Raw genomic sequence first — 19,397 nt, 5'->3', positions numbered from 1 at the left:
TTTGCCTAAAAATATTCCCCATAAATCATCTTTAATACCCCTTTCTATTGCAATGCTTACAAGAAGTTGGACAGCTAAGAGATTACTTTTATTTAAAAAACTACTGTATACTACTCTTTTACGTCCTTACATTCTCAACCCTATCCTACTGTTTTGTTTACCCCTCTGGGTCGTGTGTAAAATATTTTGAGATACATTCTTAAGGCATTGTAAAATAATGAATAGCTAGGATCTTGCATTGAGGTAGCACTTCAGGATTGAATTGTGCTGAATAGACATGACACACAGAGCTCAACAAAAGATTAATATACATTATCCTACTGGTAGAGACACTTATTAGCCGTGCTCCTACAATATATTTAGTTGTAAATTATGTTATAAAGTCACAGTTGACCAGCACATTTTGACAATGAGGAACAGATCACCCTAATCTCAAATGGGGTTTTGTAACCTAAACAAAAGTTGTCTGTTTTAAATTAGTAAAGCAGATAATATTTATTTGGAAAATTGTCAGGGGTTCTGTATGAGGACAAGTGAATGATAGGGTAATAGGTTCTTTAATCATTAAACCATCTTTTTCTTCTCATCATCCAGCCCCCAGAGCTCTGTCAAAATTTCAATAGTATTTTTCTCTGTTGGTAGGAATTTGGGTAAACTTGGGACAAGGCGAGGCTATTTCCTTGCTTTTAGGGAATGGAGACATACATCTGTCATAGCAAGTTGCATTTGAGAAGGAAACTGTTTTTTAGTTTATTATTTTCCCTTTCTAACTTGCTATTTTTGTGTCCAATATAAAACAAAAAACATGAAACAAATGCATATTTTCAGAATTTTGGCTACACCACCACTGCTGAACGTGGTGTTTCTTTCTCACATCTCTCTTGTCTGTAAATAATGCTTATTGCAGTCTCAGGAGTTTTATTAGAATTTCTCCTCACTTTGACCCTGTTTCTTGTGAAGTCCTTATTCATTCCTTAAGGGCTTCTTTTCTTGGTTCCTGCATTCTCCCTTCCTTATCTTCCTAAATCTTTATGCTTCAGAGTATTCAGAACGCTATGCTCAGACTATTCTCTCCCATCAGAAAGTGGAACCAGATTGGTGATGGAAAATAGAAGCATTCTGTCATCTCTAAATCAAATTCAGAATAGCCCTCTGGTGCTTATAGCACCATATACTTACGCCATCTTTCCTTCAGCCTTGGCGTCTTCTGTTCCCTCCCTGCACCTAAAATCAGTTGGTCTGTCCCAGACATGGCAATAAGACTCAAGGGGAGGAAGAGACACTACAGATAGTCCTGGCTGAAGATTTTGTCAGAGCTCATAGTGGGCCCAAGGTGAGATGTGGTGCTCTTTCCCTTTTCTACCTTCAAGAACCCGCCTGTCCAAGTGTTCACTCTAGCACATACCTCACCATTACAGTCTACTGTTTAAAATGTTCCTGAATGTTGATTAGTCTGTGGCTAATTACCATTGATGCATAGCTGGTTCCACATTATGGAATGCATTTGACCACTTACAGCATGTGTTGTGTCCTTCTAGAGTTTGACTCTGAGATTTTTACGGAAATGGTGCTTCTCATAGATCCATTTTGTTAAAGATAGGATTTTCTGATTCAGTTGAAAAGGAAAGCCATAAACTTAAATTCAATAAATTTTTAAGTAAATTTTTCTGATCATCTTCATTGGGAACTAGCAAACAGGGGTCTGCAAACAAGGGAGTTTGAGAAGGGGAGAAGGAGATCCTCCTGCTGAACGAACAAGGTGCAAGTACTAACCTTGTGGTGAGTGAGTGAGTTTGGCTGTTTGTAGTTTTTCTTTCTCTTTCAGATTATTTCAGTTACAGGGTCAGACTGTTTGAGCCTTTGTTCCCTGGTTCAACTTTGATCATCTTTGATTCGCCTCAGTCAGCCTTGTGATCACCCTCCCCCTTGTGTGATTAACAAGGGGGTAGGGCTGACGTAGAGAGAAGGCCTTAAAAACTAGAGGGTAAGCAACCAAGGGGAGTTTGTGGGAGGGTATATAATCGCTATGGTTAGGAAGGGCTGCATTGTCAGTGCCAGCGCTGCTCCTGTCTCCTCCACCTGCATCTCTATCCAGTCAGACAACCATGGATGCCTCTACCCAGATCCTGGTGTGGATTTGCAGAGACTGTGGCCTGCATTTCTCACTCTCAGAAAGCCAGGCTGGGGGGACCATCCACTGTGAAAGGTGCCTGCTGGTGGAATCTCTCAGGAAGCAGGTGGGAGAGCTACAGGAGGAGGTGGCTAGGCTGAGGAGCATCCATGGCCATGAGGAATTCCTTGAGAATATTCATCTGGAGACATGCAAGGCTGAAGAAGCTATCCAGCTACAGAGGACTGCTGTCACACCATCTGGGAGAGGATATAGCTCTGTCTCAGGGAGGACACTGGCTGATGGTTACTTCTGGCAGCAGGCAGTGCTCCACACCTGCTCTGAACCCATCCACCATGGTGATGAAAAACTGTTAGGCTGCCCTGGCAATGAGCAATGAGGAATCACCCCCAAAGGTGGAAGCGGAGAAGCCATGTAACCCCAATGCTGGGAAGATTGAAGTCACCACTCCCAGGAGGAAACATAGGGTAGTAGTGGTTTGTGACCCTCTTCTGAGGGGGATGGAGGCACCCATCTGTCGTCCTGACATGGCATCCCAGGAGGTATGCTGCCTGCCAGGGGCCTGTATCAGAGACGTTACAGTGGGATTGTCAAGGATCATCAAGCCCTCTGACCCCATGTTACTCATCCATGTGGACACTAGTGATACTGCGAGGTATGACCCTCAGCAGATCAGAAGTGACTACAGGGCTCTGGGAGTAAGGGTGAAGGAGTTGGGAGCGCAGGTGGTGTTCTCTTTCATCCTTCCGGTCAAGGGTATCGGCCCAAGCAGAGACAGATGCATCCTCGAGGTGAATGCGTGGCTGTGAGGATGGTGTTGCCAAGAGGGCTTCAGCTTCCTTGACCATGGTATGCTGTTCCAGGAAGGAGGACTGCTAAGCAGAGACGGCCTCCACCTATCAAGGAAGGGGAAGAGCATATTTGGAAACAGACTGGCTAACCTAGTGAGGGGAGCTTTAAATTAGGTTTGAAGGGGGCAGGTGACCAAAGCCCACAGGTAAGTCAAAAATATGGAGACCCGGGAGAAGGTTTAGAATTTGGGGGGAGCAGGGGCAGTTATAGCAGGGATAAGGAAGAGACAAGACAGAACTAGGGGAGGGAGGGAATCAAATCGGTATCTTAGATGTCTATATAGTAATGCGAGAAGTATGGGGAATAAGCAGGAATAACTCAAAATGCTAGTAAATAAACACAACTTTGACATAGTTGGGATCACAGAGACTTGGTGGGATAATAAGCATGACTAGAATATTGGTATAGAAGGGTACAGCTTGCTCAGGAAGGATAGCTGAGGAAAAAAGGGAGGAGGTGTTGCCTTATGTATGAAAAACGTATACACTTGGACTGAGGCTGAGATGGAAATAGGAGACAGATTTGTTGAAAGTCTCTAGGTAAGGATAAAAGGGGTAAAAACAGGGTGATGTCATGTTAGGGGTCTACTACAGACCACCTAACCAGGAAGAAGAGGTGGATGAGGTTTTTTTAAACACTAACAAAATCATCCAAAATACAGGACTTAGTGATGGGGGACTTGAACTACTCAGACATCTGTTGGGAAAATAATACAGCAGGTTACAGATTTTCCAACAAGTTCTTGGAATGTATTGAAGACAATTTTTTATTTCAGTAGGTGGAGAAAGTTACTAAGGGAGAGGCTGTTCTAGGTTTGTTTTTGACAAATAGGGAGGAACTGGTTGAGAATTTCAAAGTGGAAGGCAGCTTGGGTGAAAGTGATCATGAAAGGGTAGAGTTGATGATTCTAAGGAATGGTAGGAGGGAGAACAGCAAAATAAAGACAATGGATTTCAAGAAGTCAGACTTTAGCAAACTCAGGGAGTTGGTAGGTAAGATCCCATGGGAAGCAAGTCTAAGGGGAGAAACAATTGAAGACAGTTGGCAGTTTTTCAGAGAGACATTATTAAGGGCACCAGAGCAAACTGTCCCGCTGTGTAGGAAAGATAGCAAGTATGGCAAGAGATCACGTTGGCTTAATTAGGAAATATTCAATGATCTACAACTCAGAGTCCTGCAAATAGTGGAAACTAGGTCAAATTACAAAGGATGAATATAAACAAATAACACAAGTATGTACAAAAATAACAAGGAGTCTGGTGGCACCTTAAAGACTAACAGATTTATTTGGGCATAAGCTTTCGTGGGTAAAAAACCTCAAGTAAGTAGGGACAAAATTAGGCCAAGGCACAAAATGAGATCAAACTAGTTAGAGACATAAAGGGTAACAAGAAAACATTCTATAAATACATTAGAAGCAAGAGGAAGACCAAGGACAGGTAGGCCCATTACTCAATGAGGAGAAAAAAACAATAACCAAAAATGTGGAAATAGCAGAAGTGCTTAGTGATAGCTTTGTTTTGGTTTTCAGCAAGAAGGTTGGTGGTAATTGGACATCTAACATAGTGAATGCCAGTGAAAATGAGGTAGGATCAGAGGCTAAAATAGGGAATGAACAAGTTAAAAATTACTTAGACAAGTTAGATGTCTTCTAGACTAGACAAGTCTTCAAGTCACCAGGCCTGATGAAATGCATCCTAGAATATTCAAGGAGCTGACTGAGGAATTATTTGAGCCATTAGCAATTATCTTTAAAAAGTCATGGAAGAGAGGAGAGATTCCAGAAGACTGGAAAAGGGCAAATATAGTGCCAATTTATAAAAAGGGAAATAAGGACAACCTGGGGAATTACAGGCCAGTCAACTTAACTTCTGTACCCAGAAGTTTAATGGAGCAAATAATAAAGCAATCAATTTCCAAACATCTAGAAGATAAGGTGATAAGTAACAGTCAGCATGGATTTGTCAAGAACAAATCGTGTCAGACCAACCTGATAGCTTTCTTTGACAGGGTGACATGCCTTGTGGATAGGGGGGAAGCGGTACATGTGGTACCATATATCTTGACTTTAGCAAAGCTTTTGATACTGTCTCGCATGACCTGCTCATAAACGAAGTAGGGAAATGCAACCTAGATGGAGCTACTATAAGGTGGATGCATAACTGTTTGGAAAATCGTCCCAGAGAGTAGTTATCAGTGGTTCAGTGTCATGATGGAAGGGCATAATTAGTGGGGTCCCACAGGGATCAGTTCTGTGTCCGGTTCTGTTCAATATCTTCATCAATGATTTAGATAATGGCATAAAGAGTACACTTATAAAGTTTGCGGCCAATACCAAACTGGGAGGGGTTGCAAGTGCTTTGGAGGATAGAATTATAATTCAAAATGATCTGGACAAACTGGAGAAATGGTCTGAAGTAAATAGGATAAAATTCAATAAGAACAAATGCAAAGTACTCCACTTAGGAGGGAACAATCAGTTGCACACATACAAAATGGGAAATGACTGCTTAGGAAGGAGTACTGCGGAAAGAGATCTGGGGGTCAGAGTGGACCACAAGCTAAATATGAGTCAACAGTGTAACACTGTTGCAAAAAACAAAAACAAAAAAAAACACGAACATAGTTCTGGGATGTATTAGCAGGAATGTTGTAAGCAAGACATGAGAAATAATTCTTCCGCTCTACTCCATGCTGATTAGGCCTCAGCTGGAGTATTGTGTCCAGTTCTGGGTGCCATATTTCAGGAAAGATGTGGACAAATGGGAGAAGGTCCAGAGAAGAGCAACAAAAATGATTTAAGGTCTAGAAAACGTGACCTATGAGGGAAGATTCAAAAAATTGGGTTTGTTTAGTCTGGAAAAGAGAAGATTGAGAGAGGACATAACAGTTTTCAAGGACATAAAAGGTTGTTACAAGGAGGAGGGATAAAAATTATTGTTCTTAACTGCTGAGGATAGGACAAGAAGCAATGGTCTTAAATTGCAGTAAGGCAGGTTTAGGTTGGACATTAGGAAAAACTACCTGGCAGGGTGGTTAAGTACTGGAATAAATTGCCTAGGGAAGTTGTGAAATCTCCATCATTGGAAATTTTTATGAGCAGGTTAGACAAACACCTGTCAGGGATGGTTTATACTCAGTCCTGTCATAAGTGCAGGGGTCTAGATGACCTCTTGAGGTCCCTTCCAGTTCTATGATTCTATGATTGTCTCAGTCCTATGAAATGATCAGAACACTAGCTTTACATGTCTTTTATGGAGAGCATCATTTAAATTTTAGGCCAACCCAATTGGTGGTTCTTTTTAGGAATCTTCCATTAAATTGGACCAAACGTAGTGCTGAGTGAAAATATTAATTAATATTGCTAAAAAACATAACTAGTGAAAGTTAAAGAGAAAATACAGGTTTCTTAGTACAACACTTTTAAAAGCTGTGATTATTGTGAGTGGTTTATAGAAAACAGTAATTATGCTATGATTCTGTTCCTTCAGTATCCCTCCCATCCACTTCTGTGCCTTCTGCAACTTCTGTTTTCAAATATCTGGTAGACAAATTGAGGGATCTTTAAAAAATATTCTGTAAAACTACTATATTACTTTACTTTTTATTACTGCTTCTTCCTACAGTGTTAGTCAGTTGTCTGAGGCATGCTGAGAGAAGCTGGAACAGGTTAATGAAATGGTATCTTAAAGCTTTCCTTTTTTTGCCATTTCAGGTTTGTCGTTAAAATATTATATCTGTGTGTTTTGTTGCTGAAATGTTTGAATGGTGTTGGTTATCGATTACTAAAATTCTTGGACTTTTGTGACTTTTCCTCTTGGGCATGGTTTTGTGTTTTTCTTTGTTAGAAGTATTTTTCTCAGACCACATTTTTCTTTAGAAATTAATATTTTATCATTTCAAGACATGGCAGTTGGGGTGTTTTATGGAACAATAATCAAATTCATTTATTTGGCCTAGCTTAACAGCTGCCAAGATGTGTCATTGTTGGCCATAATATAAATCTTGTTACACTCCATATTTAAGAAATAAGATGTATGTTTTCATATAGGAGCAATGGGAAGAAGTACAGTGGCTGTTTCTGCTTAAAGAAAAAAATTTACTTTGGCCTAATGCCTTGCATATCCTCTCTTGAGCTTCATCTAGATACACCGATGACCTTTAAGGGGGAAAATATATGGCCAGTTTCTAATGCAATAAAACAGAACTCTTACAGTGGAACTTCAATACATGAGCTTGTACATTAAGTGAAGATAATTACAGAGGTTGTATCTGGAAAAAAAAATGTTCAGGGCTTGACAATTAGGAGAATGTAACCTGCTGCTGTGTCAAATAACACTGCTCTACAGCCAAAATGCTTCTGAAATAAATGTAGTCAAACTTTACTAATTCTGGGTCACTGAGAACGAAAATGATGCTTAAAATTGTTGATTGGCTCTAGTTTTCAAGATATGCTATTGGGTCAGTATATACGACCCTTGACTTGGGAATGGCGGAGGATAAGTGAGTTATAAAGGGAAGGGATCTCAATTTAAACCAGAAATGACTAAAATACATCTTTGACTGGATCTATGAATAAATCTATGACTGGGTTTGGACAGTACTTGCTTTTTAGGCAAAACAATGAATGATGCAATCTGAAGCTGGCATTGCGTCATACATGATATGAATTGCATCATGTTATTCCTACAAGTCATGGATGATGCAATCATAATGAAGCTTACATCACTCTGCTGAACAAATTGCGCTATATCAGCTCTAGAAATCATACAGTGTTGTGCTCTCTTATTTGTCAGTGTTTGATTTTGCAAAGGGACACATTTCTGTTTAGCCAAAGTGAGCAGAGATGCCTCGTACTTGTGTGAACAGTGCAGATAACTTCTGCTATGTTTGTGGTGAAGTGACTTTTGCATCATAAAAGGGACAGTATAACCACTATGGTTAAGAAAGCCTATCACCTTTATTTTGGCTGCAAAATTGGAGATCAGGACAAGAGGTGGGCCCCACACATATGCTGCAACACTTGTGCAACAAATCTTCGCCAGTGGTTGAACAGGAAAAGGAAATCTATGCCTTTTGCAATGCCAATGATTTGGAAAGAGCCAACAGATCATACCAGCAATTGTTACTTCAGCATGGTGCCTCCAGTTGGGAAAGGTGTGTCAAAGAAGAAAAAGTGGACTGTGCATTATCCAAACATTCCATCAGCTATACATACGCCCAGTACCCCACGGAGAAGGACTGCCGGTTCCTGATGCACCAGAATCATTCTCACTTGAATCAGACGAGGAACAGGAAGAGGATGAAACTTCTGGTCCTGAACCCTCGATGTCACAGGACCCACATTTTCTCCCATCCTCCTCCTCTGAACCACACCTCATAACACAAGGTGAACTGAATGACCTTGTCAGAGATTTGGAACTACCCAAGAGTAAGGCAGGGCTGTTGGGCTCCAGACTACAGCAGTGGAATCTCCTGGCAGGTGATGTTAGGGTTTCCATGTTCCGTAACCGTCAAAAGGGTCTTGTCCCATTCTTCTTCATGGAAGGTGATCTTGTAGCCTGCAACAACATCGATGGTGTGATGGCAGCCCTCAACATCGTTCACGATCCAGATGAGTGGAGACTGTTCATTGATTCATCGAAGACGAATCTTGAAGCTGTTTTACTGCATAATGGCAATGTTTTGCCATCAATTCCAGTTGGTCATGCAGTCCATATGAAGGAAACCTATGACAACATGAAACAACTTTTGGGGTGCATAAACTATGACCAACATCAGTGGCAGCTTTGTGGCGATTTGAAGGTTGTTGCTCTCTTGGTCTGCAGACTGAATACACAAAGTACTGCTGTTTTCTCTGCGAATGGGATAGTCGTGCAAGAGATTCCCACTACATCAAGAAAGATTGGCCACTCCGACAGTCATTGGAGCCTGGGAGGAAAAGTGTTCAGCATCCACCACTTGTTGAATCAAGGAAGATTTTGTTACCACCCTTACACATCAAGCTGGGTCTGATGAAAAACTTTGTCAAGGCCATTGACAAAACACAAGCAGCTTTCAAGTACCTCCCTGGAAAATTTCCAAGGTTAAGTGAAGCTAAGATAAAGGAAGGTGTCTTTGTTGGTCCTCAGATTCATGAACTTCTTCGAGATGATGCATTTGACCATGCACTGTGTGGCAAGGAAAAGACAGCATGGAAAGCCTTCCAGTTAGTGGCAATAAATTTTCTCGGAAACAGCAAGGCCGACAACTACAGGTTGTTGGTGGAAAACCTCCTCAAGGCATACAAAAACGTTGGTTGCAACATTTCACTAAAGATTAATTTTTTGCACTCTCATCTAGATTTTTTTCCACCGAACTGCGGAGCAGTGAGCGACGAGCACGGCGAGCGATTTCACCAGGACATTGCAACAATGGAGAAACACTATCAGGGCAAATGGAGCCCATCAATGCTTGCAGACTATTGCTGGACAGTGACAAGAGATGCTCCATTTAATGAATACAAGAGACAAGCCAAGAAGCGCCGAGTAGACACTGAATAGGACTAAACTATGTACAGAATAGTTTTTTGCCTTTTGTTTCATAATAAATTTTATTTATATAACCCTTTTGCTGATTTTTAAAGTGTTACATAAGCAGGACAGGTGAAATATTATCATGTAAAGCAACCATAAACATATGAAAAGACCTAGGTTTACAATTTATGATTAAAACTCTACTATCTACACAATATACATAGACATAAAATGTAAAAACTTAAATATCTTAGAAACAGTAGCCAATCAGTTGTTTTAATTGTCATATTTTAATTCAGTACATCAAAATACATAATAAATAGCACATTTTATCTCTGAAGCAGACGACTTCTCAAAAATTGTAGACCAGTGTAATTTTTCAAAGTAACTGACTCATTAACATAGTTACATGCCTGCAACAAATTGACTTGAATCTTATTAATAACATTGTGTTATCAGCTCTTCCTCCCAAAAAAGTAGTTGTGGAATATTATTCAGAAAACTAAAATAATATAAACACTAAAGTTCACTAACTTCTAAATCCTCCATGTAATGTTGTTAATTTTTTCCCTGCTCTTTATCTTCTGTTTTGCCTATTCTGTGTTCATTTCTGGTTTTTCTGCCTCTTCTCTCCATCTCCTTATCTGTTGTTGAAAATTTCTTATTATGACTCTTCCTAATCTGTGTTGTTCCCCATTTCCCACAAGGCTCATTTTTAAATTTTGTAAGGCCTCAGGGCAAGTTCTTTAACCCATACCTAGTTTTTTCCCATATAGCCTTGCCTCCCTAACCCTTCTATCTCTCTTCCCATTCCCACAAGAATACTTCCTTCTTGTTAGGTTTTTTTCCCCCTTCCCTCTGTCCCTATCTGGACTTCTGTTTCCCATATGTATACTCTCTCTCCTCCTTTGCATTGTCAACAAAAGAAAAGCAAAAACTTTAATATTATACAAATTAAAGTTTTAAAATTTTCAGAAGGAAAACTATTTAAAGAATGAACTCTTTTCCAGAATAAGCCATTCTCTGTTAGGAAGGCCGTTCTCTGTAGCCTGTCTGGAATAGAGCAACGTCACTTTCCCTTGTCACAATAATTTAGATAATCATGTTTGTAACACATTTTCAAGCAGCTATTGCTTGTTGGCCATTTGTATCTTGTCTACAGTACACCAGCAGTTTTACTGTGCTTTGTAGATGTGATGAATCAAAGGCCTCTACATCTTATGTTCTTAAAACATTTGTAAATGGCCTCCAGAGAGATATAAAACTATATGAGAGTTCTTTGTCCACTGGAACTATGCCTGTTCCATTGTGATAAATGCCTTGGAGGGGGAATTTAAAAGTTAAACTGCCTTCTTTTTTTTTTTTTTTTTTAAAGCCATGTTACTATACACTGTAATTTTAAACAGTGCTTTAAAGTTTTCCTTATTTATATTAGGTGTCTTGTTTGCAGTTTGGACATGAAGAATTGTGATTCTTCAGCTTGGCTGCTCAAATTGATCCCAAAGGCACAGTTTCAGTTTGCAGTAAAGTTAAATATAATTTTCCAATAATTAGGCATAATTAGGTAATATAACCGTAAGATGGCACCCTTAATAACAAGGTGTTACAGGCTTGTGAATTTCATGACTTATTTAATATTAATGAACTTAATTTCAATGTGTTTTGAATTTGCATGTTTAAAACCAAATTCACAGTTGAATAACTATATGCATGGGAAGCCTTCACTACTCTCTCCACTTTCAGATCTCTTTTCAATACCTGCCTCTTCCGTGATGCCTATAAGAGATCAACCAATTAAATAATGGATTGAAGAACACATGACATTAGTTGGCATTTACTTTAGAGGTCATCCCCTAAAGAATGAATGCCATGTATTAATGTAAGGAAGCAACAGTTTATTCCCATTATAAATGTTTGGTGAAAGCTCTGTCAATCTGCTCCATAAGATGGGATACGAAATCTATATCCTCGTGTGACACCATTTGAATCTATTTCTCTGCAGCTATTTAGCCTGAATCTTTTACCATGGAACAAATTACCTTCTAGTTCTCCATAGCAGATCATTATCACCTAATACCTGGAAGTAGTCTGGAAATACCTGCAAACTTGCCAACTTCTCCGAACAGTGAGTTCACATTGCAATGCTCAGAGGTATCATCTGGACAATTTTATTTACTTATTTTGATTTCTTCAGTAATAAAACAGTTGGCAAGAGGTCAACATATCGTGGGGATTTTTCCATCCAAAAAAGCGATTGTAAGACTCCTTTATGAAAAAGAAAAAAACACTTTTTTTTCCTACTTGTAGTAATGTAATGCTAAAAGTGAAAGTCGTCTCCATACTCTATAACAAATACCTTGTCAATATTCAGACATACTTTGTTAGTCTGAAAAAGGGTAACAGATAGATTGTAGTCACAGATAGGCAGGGCAAATTTTTATCTCTAACTCTTCCTATTCTCCATTACCAAAACAGCAGCAGCATTATTCTTGGTTGTTTGACTCTGCATTTTTATGATACAAGAACAGGAACCCTGAAAAAAATGTGTTAGTCTCTAAGGTGCCACAAGGACTTCTCGTTGTTTTTGAATGATTTTGGCACCCTTAAGTCTTACAGAGGGATCCTTCAATAGCCAAGCCATGAAAGAACTACCAACTTTAAATTAAATGTTAATTCTATATATAATACAATGTAAATAAGGTTGATAAAGGATAAGTTTTAAATGTGATGCTTGTAGAATGTTTGCTGTTTGCGTGAGGTATTCTGGATAAAAAGAGATCTTCACATACATAATATGACTGTTTGGCTGAGCAGTTTAAAGTGATTTATAAAGTGTTTGTAACTAGCCCAACAACAAGGTTAGAGCTACAACGGCAAGGACTGGTGCTGACTTTGGAGAAGGCTACTTCCCCTCTTCCCAGGTAGAGGTAATGTGTGCTAGGGGTCTGATCAATGGGAAAGGTGGGTATTTTTGATAGGAGGGGTAGATACCATTTTACCACATTGACTTCTAGGCATAATTCCATAGGATTGTTGGTGCTATACAGTTTCAGAGCTAATTTGTCAATAGGAACATCTCATGGTCTGTTATTTAGCTGGCATCTTAACAGTCAGATTGATTTGTAATGGTTCTACCAAATACTTATGGTTACACATCACTGGTATGATTTATGTTGTCCAGATGTGCAGTACAAGGAACATAAATGCAATTTAGTTGCTTGTGAAAGAGAGTGAATTGAGTGACCTGGACGGTGCAATCCTTTATTTCTACAACTAGTAGAGCTGTGGCAGCAATAGTATAAGCTTCATAATTGTGGGTCACCGATGTCTCAAACTTGTTCTAGAGGAGCCACTCCCAAAAATTACTGCATGTCTCCATGCACTTTGGATCCTGGGCACCTCTACTAAGGCTGTCAAAGACAATTAAATGTTGTGTGCTGTGGACAGTTGTACACTAGCTTCGATCACCACCTGATTTCACGTAGGCCAACTGTGATGTGTAGGACAGGGGTTGATGCAGGCCAAGGGAGAGGCAGGAGATGGGTCATCTGGTCTCATTGCTTCCTGCATTTGTGTTATACAGGAGGTCAGACTAAATGAACACAACGAGAGATTGGGAGATGGGAGAGATTCCAGAAGACTGGAAAAGGGCAAATATAGTGCCCATCTATAAAAAGGGAAATAAAAACAACCCAGGAAACTACAGACCAGTTAGTTTAACTTCTGTGCCAGGGAAGATAATGGAGCAAGTAATTAAGGAAATCATCTGCAAACACCTGGAAGGTGGTAAGGCGATAGGGAATAGCCAGCATGGATTTGTAAGGAACAAATCGTGTCAAACCAATCTGATAGCTTTCTTCGATAGGATAACGAGCCTTGTGGATAAGGGAGAAGCTGTGGATGTGGTATACCTAGACTTTAGTAAGGCATTTGACACGGTCTCGCATGATATTCTTATCGATAAACTAGGCAAATACAATTTAGATGGGGCTACTATAAGGTGGGTGCATAACTGGCTGGATAACCGTTCTCAGAGAGTTGTTATTAATGGTTCCCAATCCTGCTGGAAAGGCATAACGAGTGGGGTTCCGCAGGGGTCTGTTTTGGGACCGGCTCTGTTCAATATCTTCATTAACAACTTAGATATTGGCATAGAAAGTACGCTTATTAAGTTTGCGGATGATACCAAACTGGGAGGGATTGCAACTGCTTTGGAGGACAGGGTCATAATTCAAAATGATCTGGACAAATTGGAGAAATGGTCTGAGGTAAACAGGATGAAGTTTAACAAAGACAAATGCAAAGTGCTCCACTTAGGAAGGAAAAATCAGTTTCACACATACAGAATGGGAAGAGACTGTCTAGGAAGGAGTACGGCAGAAAGGGGTCTAGGGGTTATAGTGGACCACAAGCTACATATGAGTCAACAGTGTGATGCTGTTGCAAAAAATGCAAACGTGATTCTGGGATGTATTAACAGGTGTGTTGTGAGCAAGACACGAGAAGTCATTCTTCCGCTCTACTCTGCTCTGGTTAGGCCTCAGCTGGAGTATTGTGTCCAGTTCCGGGCACCGCATTTCAAGAAAGATGTGGAGAAATTGGAGAGGGTCCAGAGAAGAGCAACAAGAATCATTAAAGATCTTGAGAACATGACCGATGAAGGGAGGCTGAAAGAATTGGGTTTGTTTAGTTTGGAAAAGAGAAGACTGATAGGGGACATGATAGCAGTTTTCAGGTATCTAAAAGGTGTCATAAGGAGGAGGGAGAAAACGTGTTCACCTTAGCCTCTAAGGATAGAACAAGAAGCAATGGGCTTAAATTGCAGCAAGGGAGGTTTAGGTTGGACATAAGGAAAAAGTTCCTAACTGTCAGGGTGGTTAAACACTGGAATAAATTGCCGAGGGAGGTTGTGGAATCTCCATCTCTGGAGATATTTAAGAGTAGGTTAGATAAATGTCTATCAGGGATGGTCTAGACAGTATTTGATCCTGCCATGAGGGCAGGGGACTGGACTCGATGACCTCTTGAGGTCCCTTCCAGTCCTAGAATCTATGAATCTATAACAGTTTCTTCTGGTCTTGGTATCTATGAATTGTAAACAGAATTTGCTCGAAGAATACAGGAGGCTGGGTGGGGAGAGAGGTGCTTTCTGGCTTTGTCTACGCTACTACAGTAAGTCGACCTAAGTTACACTACTCCAGCTATGTGAATAACATAGCTGGAGTTGCCGTAGCTTAGCTCAACTTACTGCGGTGTGTACACCATGCTGTGTTGACGGGAGATGCTCTCCTGTCGACTTACCTTAATTGTCTCGTTCCGGTGGAGTACTGGAGTCGACCGGAGAGCTCTCCGCTATCAATTTAGCGGGTCTTCACTAGACATGCTAAATCGACCCCGCTGCATCGATCACAGCAGCGTTGATCCCTGGTAAGTATAGACATGTCCTCTGTGAGCCCTGAGGAAATGTGTGGAATATGCACAAGCCAAAACACCTTGCAAGTGACTGGGCCAGAAAGAAAGAGGTACTTGCAGTTTACATTTAAAAAAGCCACCTCCTTTATGTCCTTTGGTTTTGGAGACTGCTACATTAAACTATAAGGCCTGGTTTACACTACGATTTTAGGTTGAATTTAGCAGCGTTACCTCAATTTAAGCCTGGATCCGTCCACACGACGAAGCCCCCCCCCCTTTTTTTTTGGACTTAAAAGGGCTCTTTAAATCGATTTCTTTAATCCACCTCCGACAAGGAGATTTGCGCTGAAACCGGCCTTTCCGGGTTGGATTTGGGGTAGTGGGGACGCAATTCGACGGTATTGGCCTCCGGGAGCTATCCCAGAGTGCTCCATTGTGACCGCTCTGGACAGCACTCTCAACTCGGATGCACTGGCCAGATAGACAGGAAAAGGCCCGTGAAATTTTGATTTTCCTGTTTGCCCAGCGTGGTGGAGAGCCCAGATGAACACGCAGAGCTCATCAGTACAGGTAACCATGATGGAGCCCCAGGATCGCAAAAGAGCTCCAGCATGGACCGAACAGGAGGTACGGGATCTGCTCGCCATATGGGGAGACGAATCAGTGCTAGCTGAACTCTGTAGCAGTAAACAAAATGCCAAAACATTAGAAAAAGTCTGAAAGGGCATGAAGGACAGAGGCCATAACAGGGACGCGCAGCAGTGCGGCGTGAAAATTAAGGAGCTAAGGCAAGCCTACCACAAAACTAGAGAGGCAAACGGAAGGTCCCGGGCAGAACCGCAGACATGCCGCTTCTACGCTGAGCTGCATGCCATGCTAGGGGGTGCAGCCACCACTACCCCAACCCTGTGCTTTGACTCTGTCAATGGAGAATCACGAAACACGGAAGCAGGTTTCGGGAACGAGGAAGATGATGATGAAGACATTGAAGATAGCTCTCAGCAAGAAAGCGGAGAAACCGGTTTCCCCAACAGCCAGGAGACGTTTTTCACCCTGGACCTGGAACCAATAACCCCCGAACCCACCCAAGGCGTGCTCCCAGACCTTGAGGGCACACAAGGCACCTCTGGTGAGTGTACCTTTGTAAATATTACACATGGTTTAAAAGCAAGCATGTTTAATGATTAATTTGCCCTGGCATTCGCGGCCAGTACAGCTACTGGAAAAGTCTGTTAATGTGTATGGGGATGGAGCGGAAATCCTCTAGGGACATCTCCAGAAAGCTCTCCTTGATGTACTCCCAAAGCCTTTGCAAAAGGTTTCTGGGGAGGGCTGCCTTATTCCGTCCTCCATGGTAGGACACTTTACCACGCCAGGCCAGTAGCACGTAGTCTGGAATCATTGCATAACAAAGCCTGGCAGCGTATGGTCCCGGTGTTTGCTGGCATGCAGACAACATCCATTCCTTATCTCTCTTTGTTATCCTCAGGAGAGTGATATTATTCATGGTCACCTGGTTGAACTAGGGTGATTTTATTAAGGGGATGTTCAGAGGTGCCCGTTCCTGCTCTGCTGAACAGAAATGTTCCCCGCTGTTAGTGATCATCCCAGAGAATTGGGTGTCGGGGGGAGGGGAGGGAGGTTAGTTGTGTTTGTGCTGCACGTTAACCCGGAAACCGCAGCCCCTCCTTTTAAATTGCAAACCCATTTTAAATGGCCAACCCAACAGCCGCTTGGTATGGGAAATGAGGGCACTGCTGTTTGAAACCATTCCCACATGTTATGAAGGTGAAAAAAGGCAAAAGACCGTGGCTTACCATGGCTGCCTGCAAGCCGAATTCTGTTGCCTGGCACTGCGTGAGTGATCTCTCACACCAAACCGGCAGGCCCTCAACATAAGAGGAAAAATGCGACCTTGTAACGAAAGCACATGTGCTGTGTAATGTGAACAGCAAGATTTATGTGAAAGAGTGTACCCATTGTTCTCTAAAATGTCTTTTTAACTACCACCTATCCCTTCTCCTCCACCAGCTGCAAATGTTTCTCCTTTGCAGAAGCTAGTGAAGATTAGAAGGCAAAAAAGGCGCACTCGGGATGACATGTTCTCGGAGCTCCAGATGTCCTCCCACGCTGACAGAGCACAGCAGAATGTGTGGAGGCAGACAATGTCAGAGTGCAGAAAAGCACAATATGAACGCGAGGAGAGGTGGAGGGCTGAATCGCGGGCTGAAGAGAGCAAGTGGCTGGCTGAAGAGGATAGGTGGTGTCAGCTTGCTGACAGAAGGCAAGAGTCGATGCTCCGGCTGCTGGAGCATCAAACTGATATGCTCCAGCGTATGGTTGAGCTGCAGGAAAGGCAGCAGGAGCAGAGACCGCCGCTACAGCCCCTGTGTAACCAACAGCCCTCTTCCCCAAGTTCCATTGCCTCCTCACCCAGATGCCCAAGAACGCGGTGGGGGTGCCTCCGGCCACCCAGCCGCTCCACCCCAGAGGATTGCCCAAGCAACAGAAGGCTGGCCTTCAATAAGTTTTAAAGTGCAGTGTGTCCTTGTCTTTATCTCCTCCCCCACCCCACCTGGCGCTTCCCTCCTCCTCCACCCCTCCCGGGCTACCTTGGCAGTTATCCCCCTATTTGTGTGATGAATTAATAAAGAATGCATGAATGTGAAGTAACAATGACTTTATTGCCTCTGCAAGCGGTGATTGAAGGGGGGAGGGGAGGGTGGTTAGCTTACAGGGAAGTAGAGTGAACCGGGGGGGGGGGGGGGTGCGGGGAGGTGGATTCATCAAGGAGAAACAAACAGAACTTTCACACCGTAGCCTGGCCAGTCATGAAACTGGTTATCAAAGCTTCTCTGATGCGCACTGCACCCTGCTGTGCTCTTCTAACCGACCTGGTGTCTGGCTGGGCGTAATCAGCGGCCAGGCGATTTGCCTCAACCTCCCACCCCGCCATAAATGTTTCCCCCTTACTCTCACAGATATTGTGGAGCGCACAGCAAGCAGTAATAACAATGGGAATATTGGTTTCACTGAGGTCTGTCCGAGTCAGTAGACTGTGCCAGCGCGCTTTTAAACGTCCAAATGCACATTCTACCACCATTCTGCACTTGCTCAGCCTATAGTTGAACAGGTCCTGACTACTGTCCAGGCTGCCTGTGTATGACTTCATGAGCCATGGCATTAAGGGGTAGGCTGGGTCCCCAAGGATAACTATAGGCATTTCAACATCCCCAACGGTTATTTTCTGGTCTGGGAAGAAAGTCCCTTCCTGCAGTTTTTGAAACAGACCAGAGTTACTGAAGACGCGAGCATCATGTACCTTTCCTGGCCATCCCACGTTGATGTTAGTGAAACGTCCCTTGTGATCCACCAGTGCTTGCAGCAGCATTGAAAAGTACCCCTTGCAGTTTATGTACTTGCTGGCTTGGTGCTCAGGTGCCAAGAGAGGGATATGGGTTCCATCTATCGCCCCACCACAATTAGGGAATCCCATTGCAGCAAAGCCATCCACTATGACCTGCACGTTTCCCAGAATCACTACCCTTGATACCAGCAGCTCTTTGATTGCATTGGCTACTTGGATCACAGAAGCCTCCACAGTAGATTTACCCACTCCAAATTGATTCCCGACTGACCGGTAGCTGTCTGGCGTTGCAAGCTTCCACAGGGCTACTGCCACTCACTTCTCAACTGTGAGGCCTGCTCTCATCTTGGTATTCTGTCGCTTCAGGGCAGGGGAAAGCAAGTCACAAAGTTCCATGAAAGTGCCCGTACGCATGCGAAAGTTTCGCAGCCACTGGGAATCGTCCCACACCTGCAACACTATGCGGTCCCACCAGTCTGTGCTTGTTTCCCTGGCCCAGAATCGGCATTCCACGGCATGAACCTGCCCCATTAACACCACGATTTGCACATTGCTGGCGCCCGTACTTTGTGAGAGGTCTATGTCCATATCTATTTCTTCATCACTCTCATCGCTGCACTGCCGTCGCCTCCTCGCCTGCTTTTGCCTTGGCAGGTTCTGGTCGTGCATATACTCCAGGATAATGCGCGTGGTGTTTAAAGTGCTCATAATTGCCGCGGTGATCTGAGTGGGCTCCATGATCCCAGTGCTATGGCGTCTGGGCTGAAAAAAGGCGTGAAACGATTGTCTGCCGTTGCTTTCACGGCAGGGAGGGAGTGAGGGTGGGGCCTGATGACATGTACCTAGAATCACCCACGACACTGTTTTTGCCCCATCAGGCATTGGGATCTCAACCCAGAATGCCAATGGGTGGCAGAGACTGCGCGAACTGTGGGATAGCTACCACAGTGCAACGCTCTGGAAGTTGACGCTAGCCTCGGTACTGTGGACGCAGTCCGCCAACTTGATGCACTTAGAGCATTTTGTGTGGGGACACACACAATTGACCTTGTAAAAATGATTTCTAAACAACCGACTTCTATAAATTCGACCTAATTTTGTAGTGTAGACATACCCTAAG

General features: G+C 42.7%; 2 protein-coding genes across 17 annotated transcripts in view; both read left to right on the top strand.

The window, feature by feature from the left end:
- ATG5 (autophagy related 5) overlaps positions 1-19,397 on the top strand; it is a 144,487-nt gene that overhangs the window by 52,282 nt on the left and 72,808 nt on the right. The window lies entirely within an intron of this gene.
- Positions 15,637-17,579, top strand: LOC135982296 (uncharacterized). Its single transcript, XM_065588288.1, has 2 exons — positions 15,637-16,039; positions 16,942-17,579. The coding sequence occupies exons 1-2, from the start codon at positions 15,637-15,639 to the stop codon at positions 17,442-17,444; spliced, it is 906 nt and encodes a 301-aa protein (XP_065444360.1). The 3' UTR covers positions 17,445-17,579.

The sequence above is a fragment of the Chrysemys picta genome, chromosome 3 (genome assembly GCF_011386835.1).
Source record: "Chrysemys picta bellii isolate R12L10 chromosome 3, ASM1138683v2, whole genome shotgun sequence".
Taxonomy (NCBI): domain Eukaryota; kingdom Metazoa; phylum Chordata; order Testudines; family Emydidae; genus Chrysemys; species Chrysemys picta.
Note: the sequence above shows the minus strand (reverse complement) of the source record. Positions and strands in the feature narration are given on the sequence as shown.